At 36.3% G+C, this 15,472-nt stretch overlaps 1 protein-coding gene across 2 annotated transcripts in view; it reads right to left on the minus strand.

Annotated features, from left to right (window-relative positions):
• Positions 1–146: 146 nt before the first annotated feature.
• The window catches only part of Etfdh (electron transfer flavoprotein dehydrogenase), a 40,758-nt gene continuing 25,432 nt past the window's right edge, over positions 147–15,472 (minus strand). For both annotated transcript variants that reach the window (XM_020173669.2, XM_074041738.1), the window contains 7 exons: positions 14,981–15,127; positions 12,565–12,705; positions 11,010–11,153; positions 3,759–3,927; positions 2,430–2,612; positions 1,384–1,605; positions 147–518 (listed from right to left, as the gene is read on the minus strand). In XM_020173669.2, the coding sequence (XP_020029258.1) occupies positions 355–518; positions 1,384–1,605; positions 2,430–2,612; positions 3,759–3,927; positions 11,010–11,153; positions 12,565–12,705; positions 14,981–15,127 (1,170 nt within the window). In that variant the 3' untranslated portion in view covers positions 147–354. The remainder of the gene's footprint in view (positions 519–1,383; positions 1,606–2,429; positions 2,613–3,758; positions 3,928–11,009; positions 11,154–12,564; positions 12,706–14,980; positions 15,128–15,472) is intronic.

Consider the following 15,472-nt stretch of genomic DNA (forward strand, 5'->3'; position numbering starts at 1 on the left):
TCATATATAACAAATGGTGAACTGGATGCCCTTCCCTGGTCTAAGACATACATTCATTTTTATACCTGAAGACTTAAAATTTGGCAAGTAAGATCCAGCAGTGCATTTTGCTGTTACTGAAATCTTTAAAGAACTGAAGAGGTAAGTAGATGCTATGTCATTATTATAAAGTTTTATTTAAGAGAAATATTTCATGATTTTTCTGGAACGAGTTTACATATAAAAATTTTGACCTATAATTATTTTGTGAAGGATACTTTTTAACCTCTAAGCATTTTAAAGTTAGTTTGTCATACATTTACATTTTAAAGAAACTGGTTATCTCATGTTCCTGCAAATGAAATCAGTTGCAGTTTACATTCCATTGTAAGCAGGTCCTCCTCCACCTTCTGGCACCACCCAGTTAATATTCTGACTTGGATCCTTAATATCACATGTTTTACAGTGCACACAGTTCTGAGCATTTATCTGTAACCGAAATCCATCACCTTGTTCCAAAGGTACAAATTCATAAACTCCTGTAAAGTAAAAATAAATTATATTAAAGAACCTAAAAATTTTAAAATTTTAAAGCAAATACTAAAATCCTAGAAGAAATAGTTAAACCTTAAAGGTTATTTTCTTCTTGTTTATTAATGGAGAGTATTAAGATGATCTTGGTGTATGCTTCCACTGTTAGTAAAAACTAAATGTGCCTCGTAAGTACAGCAGATTGGCTGGGTTAGTCTCACTGATAAGAGTACTCAACACTAAGCTGACTTTGAAAAATCACCTGGAAAGAAATTGGATCCAGTCCTCAACCTTCAGGAAGTTTACAACCCACTGTAATGACATCACTTTTTTTGGTACTGGAGTTTGAACTCTGGGCTTCAACTTGCTAGGCATATTCTAGATTCCTTTGAGTATACTAAAAAAATTTAAACGTATATGAATACTATTTGTTCTGTCATACCATTTGAGACCTGGTTCTAGTTTCAGTTGAAAGCTCAGCAGGATTCATGGTGAATTTAAAGTTTAGTGCCGTACCTTGAAGTCAGTATGGCCATCACCTAGCACTGGTGCACCTGAGCACGCACACACTTGAGCTGCTATAACAGAAACGGTTTTACAAACTCACAAGATTAGAGACATTCTTTTATTCTCTATACTCCGTATCTTCGTCTGAGGGTGTGTTTGGAGAAATCTCATCTGAACTAGGCTTAACCAAAGATTCCCTGTTTGACCACTAGTTAGGGTATGAGTTTCCTGAGGGAAGCTGAATGTAGGAGTCATTTCCAGTCTCTAGTCAAAGGAAAGAGAATTTCACAAAAGAATGGAATATTTCTAAAAAGTTTGAAGCAGGTATTTCTATTAATATTTAGGAATGCAAGGAAATCTACTGACCTGCAGGGCAGAATCGCTGCTCGGGCCCATCATATATCAATAGGTTTCTATTTACAGGGATACTGTCATCCTTTAAGGTTAAGTGTGCTGGCTGGTCGTGTTCATGGTTGGTTCCGCTCAAAGCCACAGATGACAAGAGATCAAAACTGATCTGCCCATCAGGTTTTGGATATTCAATAGGTGTGCAGTCCTTGGCTGGTTTGAGCTGATCAGAGTCAGAACCTTCAACAATTTCAAGGAAGATGCTTACTAAAAAATTTTCTTTTTTTTTTTTTTCATTTTTCTTTTATTATTCATATGTTCACACAAGGCTTGGTTCATTTCTCCCCCCTGCCCCCACCCCCTCCCTTACCACCCACTCCACCCCCTCTCTTCCCCCCCCACCCCCAAAATACCCAGCAGAAACTATTTTGCCCTTATTTCTAATTTTGTTGTAGAGAGAGTATAAGCCATAATAGGAAGGACCAAGGGTTTTTGCTGGTTGAGATAAGGATAGCTATACAGGGCATTGACTCACATTGATTTCCTGTGCGTGGGTGTTACACTGAGGTTCACTCCCAGACCCTTAAGTTTTTTACTACTGATTGACTGTCCTTGGGATTGAACTCAAGGCCTTGTTCTTGCTTAAGCACTCTATCTACCACTTGTGCCATGCCCCCAGCTCTTTTGCTTTTAGGGTTTCAGGTAGGGGTTTGTGTTAACTATGCCTCACTGGTATGAGCCACCATGCCTGACTTGTTTTTGAGATAGAGTCTCACTGACTTTTGCCTGGTCTGGCCTTGAATTGCAGTCTTCCAGTCTCTGCTTTAAGAGCAGCTGAGACTACCATGTAGGCATGTACCACCATGCCTGGTCTTAAGTATATTATAAAAAATTGAAAATATTAAACCAAAGCAATGACTTTAATAGTCTTATTTAATATAATGTTCTTTAAAATATATTGAATTTATAATGGCAAGTTTATCACTTTCTCTACTAATTAATGGATTCTACACATGAATTTTTTATGGTTATAATACTGATATTTTTTAATATGTTTGAATTACCTTTATGTTTTAGAGTCCATGGTTCCATTCCTCTCAATATCCAGTAAAATATTCCAGTGTAAATCATCCCTCCATAAACACCCAATATTCCATGGCAGGATGGCCTTATATTTCTAACAGCATATAACTCTTTCCATACCCAAGAGTTCTTCAAATTGTCCTCATACTCAGGTACATGGAGTCCTTTTATGAAGAACATGAAATGTTAAATGTAAAATTGTCCCAAGGTACATAAAATACTCTTGTCCAGGGCATTTTGCTACTGAAATGCAGAATCCTATATGCTGACATCTTCCAAGAAGATGACAATCTGGAATACATTGTTGATAGTGAAACATTTGACTTTCTTTCCCCCCAGTGCTGGGGATTGATCCCAGAGCTTTGTGTAGGCAAGGCAAGTGGATCTACCATTGAGCTACATCCCCAGCTCCAATTTTTTTGGTGGGGTTTGAACTCTGGCCTTTGGCTTGCTAGGAAGGTGCTTCCCAACCCTTTTTGCTGTAGTCTCTTGAATGAAGTCTCCCCCTTCTGCCCGGGCTGGCCTGGACCACGATCCTATTCATGTTTCCAATGTAGATGGGATGGGCAAAGGACCATAAGAAGAGAACGCTTGGTGCGTTCTGAGAACTATGTAGAGGCTGCTGTGGAAGGCATTAAGAGATGAAGACAGGTGGTGAAACTTTGACTTTGAGAATCACTGCAGGGCATTTGTTTATTTAAATATTTTGGCAGTCCTGGGGTTTGAACTCAGAACCTCACACTTGAACCACTCCGTCAACCTTTTTGTGATAGGGTATCTCGAACTATTTGCTCGGGTTGGCTTTAAATTGTTACTCTCCTGATCTCTGCCTCCTGAGTGGCTAGGATTACAGGCATGAGCCACCAGTGTCTGGCTTGGAGGGTCCTTTTAGATTAAGGGTTTACTGAGGTATAAATATTGGCTGTTCCTCTTTACCACAACAGAAGGTTCATATACCTGTGCTTGCAATACTTGCTTGTAAGGAATAGGAGGTTAATGCTACCTTCTGCAAAGCTATTCTACTTTCAGCTTGAAGATATTTTGGTGCTTGTGAGGTACCTAATTGTGTACTTTCCATGATTCAATATAAATGTGGTACTGTTAAATTTGAAATAGATTCTAAGTGGAAAGAACACCATTGGTACTTTGACCGTGAGTAAAACAAAATTGTTTAAAAATTCTTGTAAATACTGAGAATAAATAGATCATGCAGTTTTTGTAACTCTGAAAGGGAAAGATGGAAAATGTATCTTTTAATGTCAAAGGAAATAGGTCTATCCTGACAACTTGCTATAATAGGAATTTCTTACCTATTGTTTTTGATTGGAGATTTTCACTAGTTAGTTGATTAAAAATTGATTCTGCTGCTAAACTTCCACTTTTCATTGCTGTATGGGTACCTTTAATCTTGGGAACATTCATGAATCCAGGGCTGCAACCAATTAGTAAACCACCAGGAAAGGTGAGTTTTGGTATAGACTGAAAAACAGATTGAAAATACTTGTTAGCTCAAGCAGGCAAAACTGCAAAGCAAGTCTTTCAGCGCTGTAGAGAAAGGCTGAAAAATAAAATACACAAAAATAAATGCCACAGGGAGAGAAACAGTAAGGGCAGTTTCCTTTTTTTTTCCCTAAGAGTTAGGATTAGGACTATTAGTATTTTTCTTACCCTATGCATGACCACAGACTTAAGACTTCAGGCATTAATCTTTATTTATACATAATCTATGTTGTAGCTAAAAATATTCTCTAAACCCGAATGAGGTTTATCTTCATCTGAATTGCAATTTGCTTTTACAAGTACTCTGGGAAAATAAATGATTTACAAAAAAATCTATGTATATTTTAGTTTGATAGGTTATCATGTGATCTAATCATGGCATTACTACAACTAGGTACTGCCCTAAACACACACACACACATACTTTTTTTTTATTTTTTATTTTTTGTTGGGCCTGGGGTTTGGACCAGAGCAAAGTGGGTTGGAGGCGTGGCTCAAATGGTAGAGCCCATGTCTAGCAAATGGAAAGCCCTGAGTTCAAACTCCAGTACTTTTCTCCTCCCCTAAAGAAAACACTGTCACTAATAATTATTTTTTTTTTGGTAGGTCTAGGGTTTGAACTCAGGGCTTCATGCTTGCAAAGCAGGCTCTCTACAGCTTGAGCAATACCTCCAGTCCATTTTGCTCTAGTTATATTGGAGATAGGAATCTCAAATATTTGCCTGGGCTGGCCCCAAACTGTGATCCTCTAGATCTCAGCATCCCAAGTAGCTAGGATTACAGGCGTGAGCCATCAGCACCTGGCATAAACAATATATTTTAATTAACATCTACAGTCCCAACCTTTCAATTAATAAGTTCAATTTTCAGAATTTTAAGACAGTTGTTTGGACCCTAGTATGTATTTCTTTTTTTCTTCCTTTTTGGCCATACTTTGGTTTGAATTCAGGACCTTGAACTTACTAGGCAGGTGCTCTACCCCTTGAGCCACAGGCACCCCTCTTCTGCTTTAGTTAATTTCAGATAGGATTTTATGGTTTTGTCTGAGGCTGGCCTCAGTTGCTCAACCTCTTACCTTGGCCCCCCACATAGCTGGGACCACAGCTGAGTACCATAACTCTTGGCTTATTGATTGAGGTGGGAGCTCTCTATTTGCCTATGTTGGCCTTGAACCACGATCCTCTTGATCTCCACCTTTCAAGCACTTGGATTACAGATGTGAGCCACTGTACCTGCCCCCCAGTATACAGTACAGATGAAAAAAAAAAGCCACAATGTAATGAAGGGTGGTGATATTTTTTGGTTTAGCCAATACAAATATATAGCTTACAGGATAGCAGCTAAAATGTAGACTACATGGGAAACAATGCAGTTGTTCTTTACTCTGTACTTTTTCTTCTCTATGGACTTCCTAAAGTAAACCATGGGCCTTTGTTGAGAAAGTGGCTGGGTACTGGGTGGTAAAAGCTTTGCTGTGGTGTTCAGAGAGACACAGAGGAAAGGTGCTAATGTGAAACTATTGCCACTGGCACCAAAAGATTTGGTTTGGGCTTTGTGGCCACAGCTACCATTAATGATAAGAGTTACAAGGGGAGGAGCAAATCTGAGGGCAGAAGGAATGCTGGTAAGGGAAAGAGCAGGCTCCAGTACTTTCATAGTACATGTGGGGAATAAATGTGTGATTGGGTCTCAGACCAAACTCAATAGTAGAACCAACACTGGTAGAAAAAGCATTAAATCAGGATCAAAGGCAGATAGTGAGAAGAGAGGGCTTTCTGCAATGCTACTCACTGAAAAAAGAAAATGTTTAGGGACTTGGATAGTGACAACACTTTGCTCAAATAAGATTCAAGAGCCACAAGAGTATGAAATGTAATGAAAGGACCTAGACTGTTAGTGAAAGTTATTCCACAAATGGGTTCTTAACACCTATGAATAAAAAGTGTTACAGTCCAAGTAAAATGTGTGTGCATTTAAGTTCTGGGAGGATCATACTGTAGGTGGGCAGAGTTACTGGCAGCTTGCCATCTTGGAAGGGAACTAAGGACCAAGGAAAAACTATGCTGAGAACAGTATTCTGGGACAGTCAATAAACTAAGACTGCTAATAATTAGAAGCCTATCAGGAAAGCTCAATTTTGGTACAGATTAAAGAAAAAGTTAAGAGTTTTTACCAGTTCAAAATAAAACCAAATGACTTCTCTTCAGGTTTTCAAAAACTTACTGGGAATAAGTTTCTGAATCTTTGACTAACAAAATTCAGGTTAAAAAGTACTTTGTGTGTTCATCTTTTCCTACCAATCTGTAAATCTGAGATGTGAAAGTACGTAGGCAATGCTTTAAGATATAAATCTCTATGTACTGTTGTACATATTAAAATCTCTATACTATACTCAGTAGCTTCAAGACTGATGGTAGATGTGGACATCATTCAGTGAACTTCAACAGGCTTGAAAATACTGTGCAAGTCCAAAGCAAGCCTCAGCAAATATAAGAAAATAGAAATAATACCGTGCATACTATCTGATCACAATGTAGTAAAAGTAGAACTCAACAACAAAAGTAAAGACAAAAAACATGCAAACAGCTGGAAACTAAATAACTCATTACTTAATGAAGAATGGATCATCGATGAAATAAAAGAGGAAATTAAAAAGTTCCTGGAAGTCAATGAAAATGAAAACACAACCTACCGGAACCTATGGGACACAGCTAAGGCAGTCCTGAGAGGAAAGTTTATAGCCATGAGTGCATATATTAAAAAGATTGAAAGATCCCAAATCAATGACCTAATGATACATCTCAAACTCCTAGAAAAACAAGAACAAGCAAATCCCAAAACAAATAGGAGAGAAATAATAAAAATAAGAGCTGAAATCAATGAAATAAAAACCAAAAAAAAACCATACAAAGAATTAATGAAACAAAAAGTTAGTTCTTTGAAAAAATAAACAAGATCGATAGACCCCTGGCAAACCTGACTAAAATGAAGAGAGAAAAAACCCAAATTAGTAGAATTAGGAATGCAAAAGGGGAGATAACAACAAACACCATGGAAGCCCAGGAAATCATCAGAGACTACTTTGAGAACCTATATTCAAATAAATTTGAAAATCTAAAAGAAATGGGCAGATTTCTAGATACATATGATCATCCAAAACTGAACCAAGAGGACATTAATCACCTGAATAGACCTATAACACAAAATGAAATTGAAGCAGCAATCAAGAGTCTCCCCAAAAAGAAAAGTCCAGGACCTGATGGATTCTCTGCTGAATTCTACCAGACCTTTAAAGAAGAACTGATACCAACCCTCCTTAAACTGTTCCACGAAATAGAAAGGGAAGGAAAACTGCCAAACACATTTTATGAAGCCAGTATTACACTCATCCCAAAACCAGGCAAAGACACCTCCAAAAAGGAGAACTATAGGCCAATCTCCTTCATGAACATTGATGCAAAAATCCTCAACAAAATAACGGCAAACCGAATTCAGCAACACATCAAAAAGATTATTCACCACGACCAAGTAACCTTCATCCCAGGGATGCAGGGGTGGTTCAACATATGAAAATCAATAAACGTAATAAACCACATTAACAGAAGCAAAGACAAAAACCACTTGATCATCTCAATAGATGCAGAAAAAGGCCTTTGATAAGATCCAACACCATTTCATGATAAAAGCTCTAAGAAAACTAGGAATAGAAGGAAAGTTCCTCAACATTATAAAAGCTATATATGACAAACCTACAGCCAGCATTATACTTAATGGAGAAAAACTGAAACCATTCCCTCTAAAATCAGGAACCAGACAAGGATGCCCACTATCTCCACTCCTATTCAACATAGTACTGGAATTCCTAGCCAGAGCAATTAGGCAAGAAGAAGGAATAAAAGGAATACAAATAGGTAAAGAAACTGTCAAAATATCCCTATTTGCAGACGACATGATCCTGTACCTTAAAGACCCAAAAAACTCTACTCAGAAGCTTCTGGACATCATCAATAGCTATAGCAAGGTAGCAGGATATAAAATCAACAGAAAAATCATTAGCATTTCTATACACTAACAATGAGCAAACTGAAAAAGAATGTATGAAAACAATTCCATTTACAATAGCCTCAAAAAAAAATCAAATACCTAGGTGTAAACCTAACTAAAGATGTGAAAGACCTCTACAAGGAAAACTATACACTTCTGAAGAAAGAGATTGAGGAAAACTATAGAAAGTGGAGAGCTCTCCCATGCTCATGGATTGGTAGAATCAACATAGTAAAAATGTCTATACTCACAAAAGTAATCTACATGTTTAATGCAATTCCCATCAAAATTCCAATGACATTCATTAAAGAGATTGAAAAATCTACCGTTAAATTTATATGGAAACACAAGAGGCCATGAATAGCCAAGGCAATACTCAGTCAAAAGAACAATGCAGGAGGTATCACAATACCTGACTTCAAACTATGTTACAAAGCAATAACAATAAAAACAGCATGGTACTGGCACAAAAACAGACATGAAGACCAGTGGAACAGAAGAGAGGACACAGATATGAAACCACACAACTATAATTAACTTATCTTTGACAAAGGAGCTAAAAATATACGATGGAGAAATAGCAGCCTCTTCAACAAAAACTGCTGGGAAAACTGGTTAGCAGTCTGCAAAAAACTGAAACTAGATCCATGTATATCACCCTATACCAACATTAACTCAAAATGGATCAAGGATCTTAATATCAGACCCCAAACTCTTAAGTTGATACAGGAAAGAGTAGGAAATACTCTGGAGTTAGTAGGTATAGGTAAGAACTTTCTCAATAAAACCCCAGCAGCACAGCAACTAAGAGATAGCATAGATAAATGGGACCTCATAAAACTAAAAAGCTTCTGTTCATCAAAAGAAATGGTCTCTAAACTGAAGAGAACACCCACAGAGTGGGAGAAAATATTTGCCAACTATACATCAGACAAAGGACTGATAACCAGAATATGTAGGGAACTTAAAAAACTAAATTCTCCAAATCTAATGAACCCATAAAGAAATGGGCAAGTGAGCTAAACAGAACTTTCTCAAAAGAAATTCAAATGGCCAGAAAACACATGAAAAAATGCTCACCATCTCTAGCAATAAAGGAAATGCAAATTAAAACCATGCTAAGATTCCACCTCACCCCTGTTAGAATAGCCATCATCAGCAACACCACCAACAACAGGTGTTGGCAAGGATGTGGGGAAAAAGGAACCCTCTTACACTGTTGGTGGGAATGTAGACTAGTACAACCACTCTGGAAAAAAATTTGGAGGCTACTTAAAAAGCTAGACATCGATCTACCATTTGATCCAGTAATACCACTCTTGGGGATATACCCAAAAGACTGTTACTCCAGAGGCACCTACACACCCATGTTTATTGCGGCACTATTCACAATAGCCAAGTTATGGAAACAGCCAAGATGCCCCACCACTGATGAATGGATTAAGAAAATGTGGTATCTATACACAATGGAATTCTATGCAGCCATGAAGAAGAACGAAATGTTATCATTCACAGGTAAATGGATGGAATTGGAGAACATCATTCTGAGTGAGGTTAGCCTGGCCCAAAAGACCAAAAATCATATGTTCTCTCTCATATGTGAACATTAGATCAAGAGTAAACACAACAAAGGGATTGGACTTTGAGCACATGATAAAAGTGAGAGCACACAAGGGAGGGGTGAGGATAGGTAAGACACCTAAAAAATTAGCTGGCATTTGTTGCCCTCAACGCAGAGAAACTAAAGCAGATACCTTAAAAGCAACTGAGGCCAATAGGCAAAGGGGAACAGGTACTAGAGAAAAGGTTAGATCAAAAAGAATTAACCTAGAAGGTAGCATCCACGCACAGGAAATCAATGTGAGTCAATGCCCTGTATAGCTATCCTTATTTCAACCAGCAAAAACCCTGTTCCTTCCTATTATTGCTTATACTCTCTCTACAACAAAATTAGAAATAAGGGCAAAATAGTTTCTGCTGGGTATTGAGCGGGGGGGGGGGGGGAGGCGGAGTGGGTGGTAAGGGAGGGGGTGGGGGCAGGGGAGAGAAATGAACCAAGCCTTGTATGCACATATGAATAATAAAAGAAAAAAAATATTGTGCAAGTCAATACTTCAAGCACATGAATTACTACTTTTGTAACAGAATTATCCTAATTAAAAGTAATTCTATAACAGAATTTAGGGACAGTATCATTTTGAGAGTCTAGTGATGTTTATAATGTAGAGATAATTCTATTTTATGAATTACTGTTACAGTAATGAAGTATTTCAAATTTCACTTTAAGGTTAGTTAAACCCCTTAATTTTACTTTTACAAATAGATTTCAAAAAGTCCAATTTTTAAAACAGTACTAGATTCCTACAGTGTTAGAGACAAAGGAATCATCTTTATTTTACAGATGATCACTAAGGCCAGAAAAGTAATTTTCTTCAAATCATTTAGTGTAACTTTTAGAACTGGTTTTTGATCATCTTACCTGTCTAATACTATTTTCACAACACTACTAAGCTTGAATCACAGTTAGCCATCCAGATCTTATTTCACTGTTTAATTAGTATATACTAAATAAATTAACTACACTTGAAAAGATTTATTTTAAACATATACAGAGATAGGACAGTTTAGGGTAAAATCTTAACAGAGGCTACCTAAAAGACACTGAGTGTTACTAATTAGTTAGAATGTATCCTTTTGGTAAAAACTAAATTTGCTTTTGAGTTTCCTGGCAGAGAGTAGAGGGAAATACAATGAATCACACTGTTTTTATTAACTGGTTAAAAACAAACCAACAAAATAAAAAGCCCACGAGTTTACCTCTAAGACATCAATATAGTCTTAAACTAAATTCGTGGTGTAAATTAATTACTATGTATCCAGTTTTATAAACATTACTTTGTTGTTTCTTAAATTGTCTTCCTATGAGACAGTTTTCTGTCCTCTGCCTAAATTGGTTATATTTTCACAATTCTGAATTTATAACACAAAAGTAAGGAGTGAAAAGTTGGAAGAGCTACCTGAAAGCCACCTTCGTTGAGTGCCCTGGCGCCATAGGCAATCCTTTTCCCTCCTTCCAATGTTGGCCGAATGCTGGGATGGTGCTTCCACCTTTGGAACTCTCTAAATGGACTCAGGTATGGATTCTGATAGTCTAGACCAACCTTGAAATGTTGATATTTAAATTTGACATATTTATAAAATTAGGCATTTTTATTTCAAGTTAAATCAAGCTAAAATGTGAGCAATATCAACACATGTACGTTAAATTTCTTATATGCAAAACATTTATAGAATTATATGCAGTAGTTAATATTTAAAAAATAACTATAAAATTTGAGTGGAAAAAGGTAAACAAAAGGCTATTATGTGTTTATAATCAGCAAAACTTTAAAAGTTTAGAATATCTTAGCAAATCATGTGTTTTGGAAATCAAAGTCCAAATTAGAAAAATATCTGTTGGTAAGTATCTCTCATTAATGTATCTACAAAAGGAGTTGTAATTATTTATTATTCATTTATCAATACCAACTGTAGAAATAAACTAATAATCTATACTACAGTACTCCTTGAGCAAACATTAAGAAAAAGGAGGTGAACTGCATTTAGAAAAAAAAAAAGGACAAGAAATATAGGTTATATTTTATAAGGCAGTACCAAAGTACTGAAACTAATAACCCCACCTTTTTTTTTTGTTGTTGTTGTTGATGAGATTTTTAAGTTACTAGAATAAGAACCCAAAATGATGTACTGAACACCTGATTGGGGGTCAAGTATTATGCATCAATAATTCATAAATTTAACAGTGTGTCATGCTCAAGTCTAATAATGACACTAAATTACAAAACTTCCAACCGCAGGGTGTACAAATACTTATATCATTTTTCCATTCCTTGTAGTGTTCAAGATGTAGGTGGCTAAGGAAGAAGAATCTGCTTGTGATTTTCAAAGGTTGTAGGTTCAAATACAGTGCTGATTTCATCTTAAGTGTCAGCATGCCACAGTGGCAATGAAGTCAGACAGCTTCAGGCATGAATCCTGCCTCCTTCATGTAGTGTGAGCATTTAGAAAAGATGTGTACTTATTCAGAGTTCAGTTTCCATCAACACAATAATGATACACTTACTATGTGGAATGGTTATGAAGCATCTAGCACAGTACCTGGAATGTAGTAGCTACTGTTATTATACATACGTGTGTTTAAGTCAACTAATGTCTACAGTAGCCATGATGAAATTCGAAAATAAACTTTTTTTTGGTAGGACTTGGGTTTGAACTTGAGATTTTGCACTTGCAAAGCATGAACTCTGTGGTGTGAGCCACACCTCCAGTCCATTTTTGCTCATTATTATTTGGAGACAGGATCTCTTGAATTATATGCCTGGGCTTAAGCCATGATCCTCCTGGCCTTAGCCTCTCAAGCAGCTAGGATTACAGGTGTGAGCTACCAGCACTTGGCTAGAAAGTAGCTTTAACTGAAAAACATTTACACTCTCCAGATTCAAACCCCCTGTTTTATAGCACTGAGGATCCTATAACTCTAGTAGAATCTTCTGTAATGGGGATGAAACTTACCACAAAACCAAGAGCTACTAAGGGTTCACCTTCATTTAAGTGATAGAGGAAAGAGCCTCCGTAGGTGTGTTTGTCCAAGGGCCAACCAACAGTGTGGTCTACTCTCCCAGGTTTCCACTTCTTCTCATCAATAATCCACAGCTAAAAAACAAACAACACCCCCCCAAGTCCTATAGCATTAATTACAAGTGAAAAACTGTAGTATGAGCAATGTAAAAATTACCTCATACGTCAAAGAAGATTGTATCAAAGAGCAGCATGTTGAATCAGTAAAGAAATGGGTCAAAAAAGGTTATGGAAACTAGTAAGACTTTTGTGTGATTATCGGAAACAACTGAAAGGATGAGGGAAACTTCTGGGGTGGTGGGTAATGTTCACCTGGTGCATGCCACATGAGTGTGTGTGTTCACTATAAAATCAATGGAGCTAGCAAACAAATTTCAACTCTGATTATTGGGCCACTCAACATGATCATAAATGCTGAAATGCAGGCATGAGTGAACATGTTCTACAGGTAAATAATGGGGCAAAGTATTTTTATGTTTTTAGTATTTTTTTAATAAACCAATTCTGACCCTGTAGCTACAAATAGCATTACTAGAGTTATACAAATAATTACATGAAAAACATGTTTATAACTTAGCTTAAACACTGATTTTATAATTCTCAAAGAATAAGTTGAAATTTCTTAGGTGTTTTTTGATAAATGCAGTATTATTTAAGTGTATCTTGTGTTTTGTTTATTGCTACAACTTAAGAAGTTTATTAAAAAGCAATTTTGGAAGTTACTAGGTACAACTTTTGCAACAGCAATTGTTTGAGCTGTTGCCATGTGGTCAAAAAGTAAACTACATTTAGCTGGGTGCCGGTGGCTCATGCCTGTAATCCTAGCTACTCAGGAGGCTGAGATTGGAGGATTGTGGTTCAAAGCCAGCCCAGGCAAATAGTTTGCAAGACCCTATCTTGAAAAAACCCTTCACAAAAAGGGCTGGTAGAGAGGCTCAAGGTGTAGGCCCTGAGTTCAAGCCCTGACCGCAAAAAAACCCAAAAAACAAAAAAAACCAAGTAAACTATATGACTTAAGAGTTCCTGTAACATTATGCCTTTTGGGCAATCCAAAGTATTGTACTTTGTATTTCTGTTGAGTATAAAGCTTCCTTTGAAATTTTCATTTTCCTTCATAGTTTCCTGGGATTACATTTCTACTTGTTTAATGTGGGCTTTATCTAAATCACAAAGGTATGACTTTTCTGAACTATTGTAGTCTTCATCTAATCAGAATGTTATAAAATATGAAAAATGTGGAGATAGTACATGAATTATGCATTAATTAAAATGTTCCAATAAACCTGTTATATTCCAATAAAAAAATGGAGCTGTTATTTTATAATACATGTTATTTTTTAATACAAAAGTTTATTCTCTTACCCCTTTACAATAAAAACAAATTGTACATTCTGTTTTCTTTTTAAAATTTATTTTAAGCAATTTTCACATGAAATATCTAAAAGTCAAATGTTTTTAGGTTTTTTTTTTTTTTTGGCGGAGCTGGGATTTGAATTCAGGGCCATGCACTTGCTAGGCAGGTGTGCTAAATGAGCCATGCCCCCAGACCCTAGAAATCAGATAATGTGTAACCCACCAAAACAAGCCCTTCCTGTTCTATTTTACTATTTTATTTTTGGGTGGTGCTGTGTATTGATCCCAAGGTCTCTTACATACTAGGTAAGTGCTCTTCAACTGTGCCACATTCCTCATCCCTAAGAGTTTTTTAAAGTTTATCATTTTATTTTTTGAGGCAGGGTCTCACTGTATAGCCCAGGTTGGCCTCAAACTCATGATTCTCCTGTTTTAGCCTCCCAAGTGCTAGGGTTACAGGCTTAACATTTTAAAACAGATGATTACAGTGAAAAATTTACACTCTAAAAAGCCTAAGGTTTGGGAAAATGAATTAAGAAAGTATACAACACTTAATCGAATTAAGTTTTAGGTTGTAGAGCAATGTACTATGAGTGTGTACTTCACAAATTATCTTCATATTACAATTCTGAATAAACGATTCTTTGTAGTATGTGACCATCCATTGCACAAATAGCATATGGAAAATAGGTCCAATCCAACTAGGGCAGATGTTACTGTAGAAAAAAACTAAGTTTCAAGTCAAGTTTAAAACTCATTTCAAGCAACATTTGATAAAACAATTCCAAAATGTGGAAGTAATTCAGACAATAATGTAACTTGATCAGTAATACTTTCTACCTCTTGAAAAATATCCCAAATATTTATAGTTATAATGAACATTTCAAGTTAACAAAAATAACTGTAACATTAAATCAACAGTATAAAGTATATATATGTACTTTATACAAATTAAGTTCCATCTTTCAAAATTAAAATCAAAAATAAATCAGGATACCTCCTTCAGTCCGATCCCATAGGTTTGGGGATCACAATTGGCCCTCAAGTCAAACTTCTTATATAGTTGCTTGGCTAGGTGTCCATGGCAACCTTCTGCAAAAATTGTGACTTTGGCATGTAGTTCTAGTCCCCTCTCAAATGTTGTCTGAAAAGCAAAAACATGTTAAACAGCAACATTTGACAATTTAAAATATATTCACATGCTGGTCAGTTTTAAGTTGGACTACAATTCAGGTATGTAAGAGACAATGCAGACAGCTTATGTGTTTGTTTTAAAAAAACAGCACGCTCATGCTAAAAAAATTCTCCAAATGAATATAATGTGAAATGGTCATTTCCGCACTGTTTCTGATTTTCCAGTTTTACCATTTGAAGCAAACAAAACAAAACAAAACCCAAAAACCAATAGCTTTCTTGTGAATCATGCCAGAAAATCTCTATGAATAAAAACTATATCGAGTCTATTTATACCCTTTATAATATAAACAGG

The sequence above is a fragment of the Castor canadensis genome, chromosome 9 (genome assembly GCF_047511655.1).
Source record: "Castor canadensis chromosome 9, mCasCan1.hap1v2, whole genome shotgun sequence".
NCBI classification, from domain to species: domain Eukaryota; kingdom Metazoa; phylum Chordata; class Mammalia; order Rodentia; family Castoridae; genus Castor; species Castor canadensis.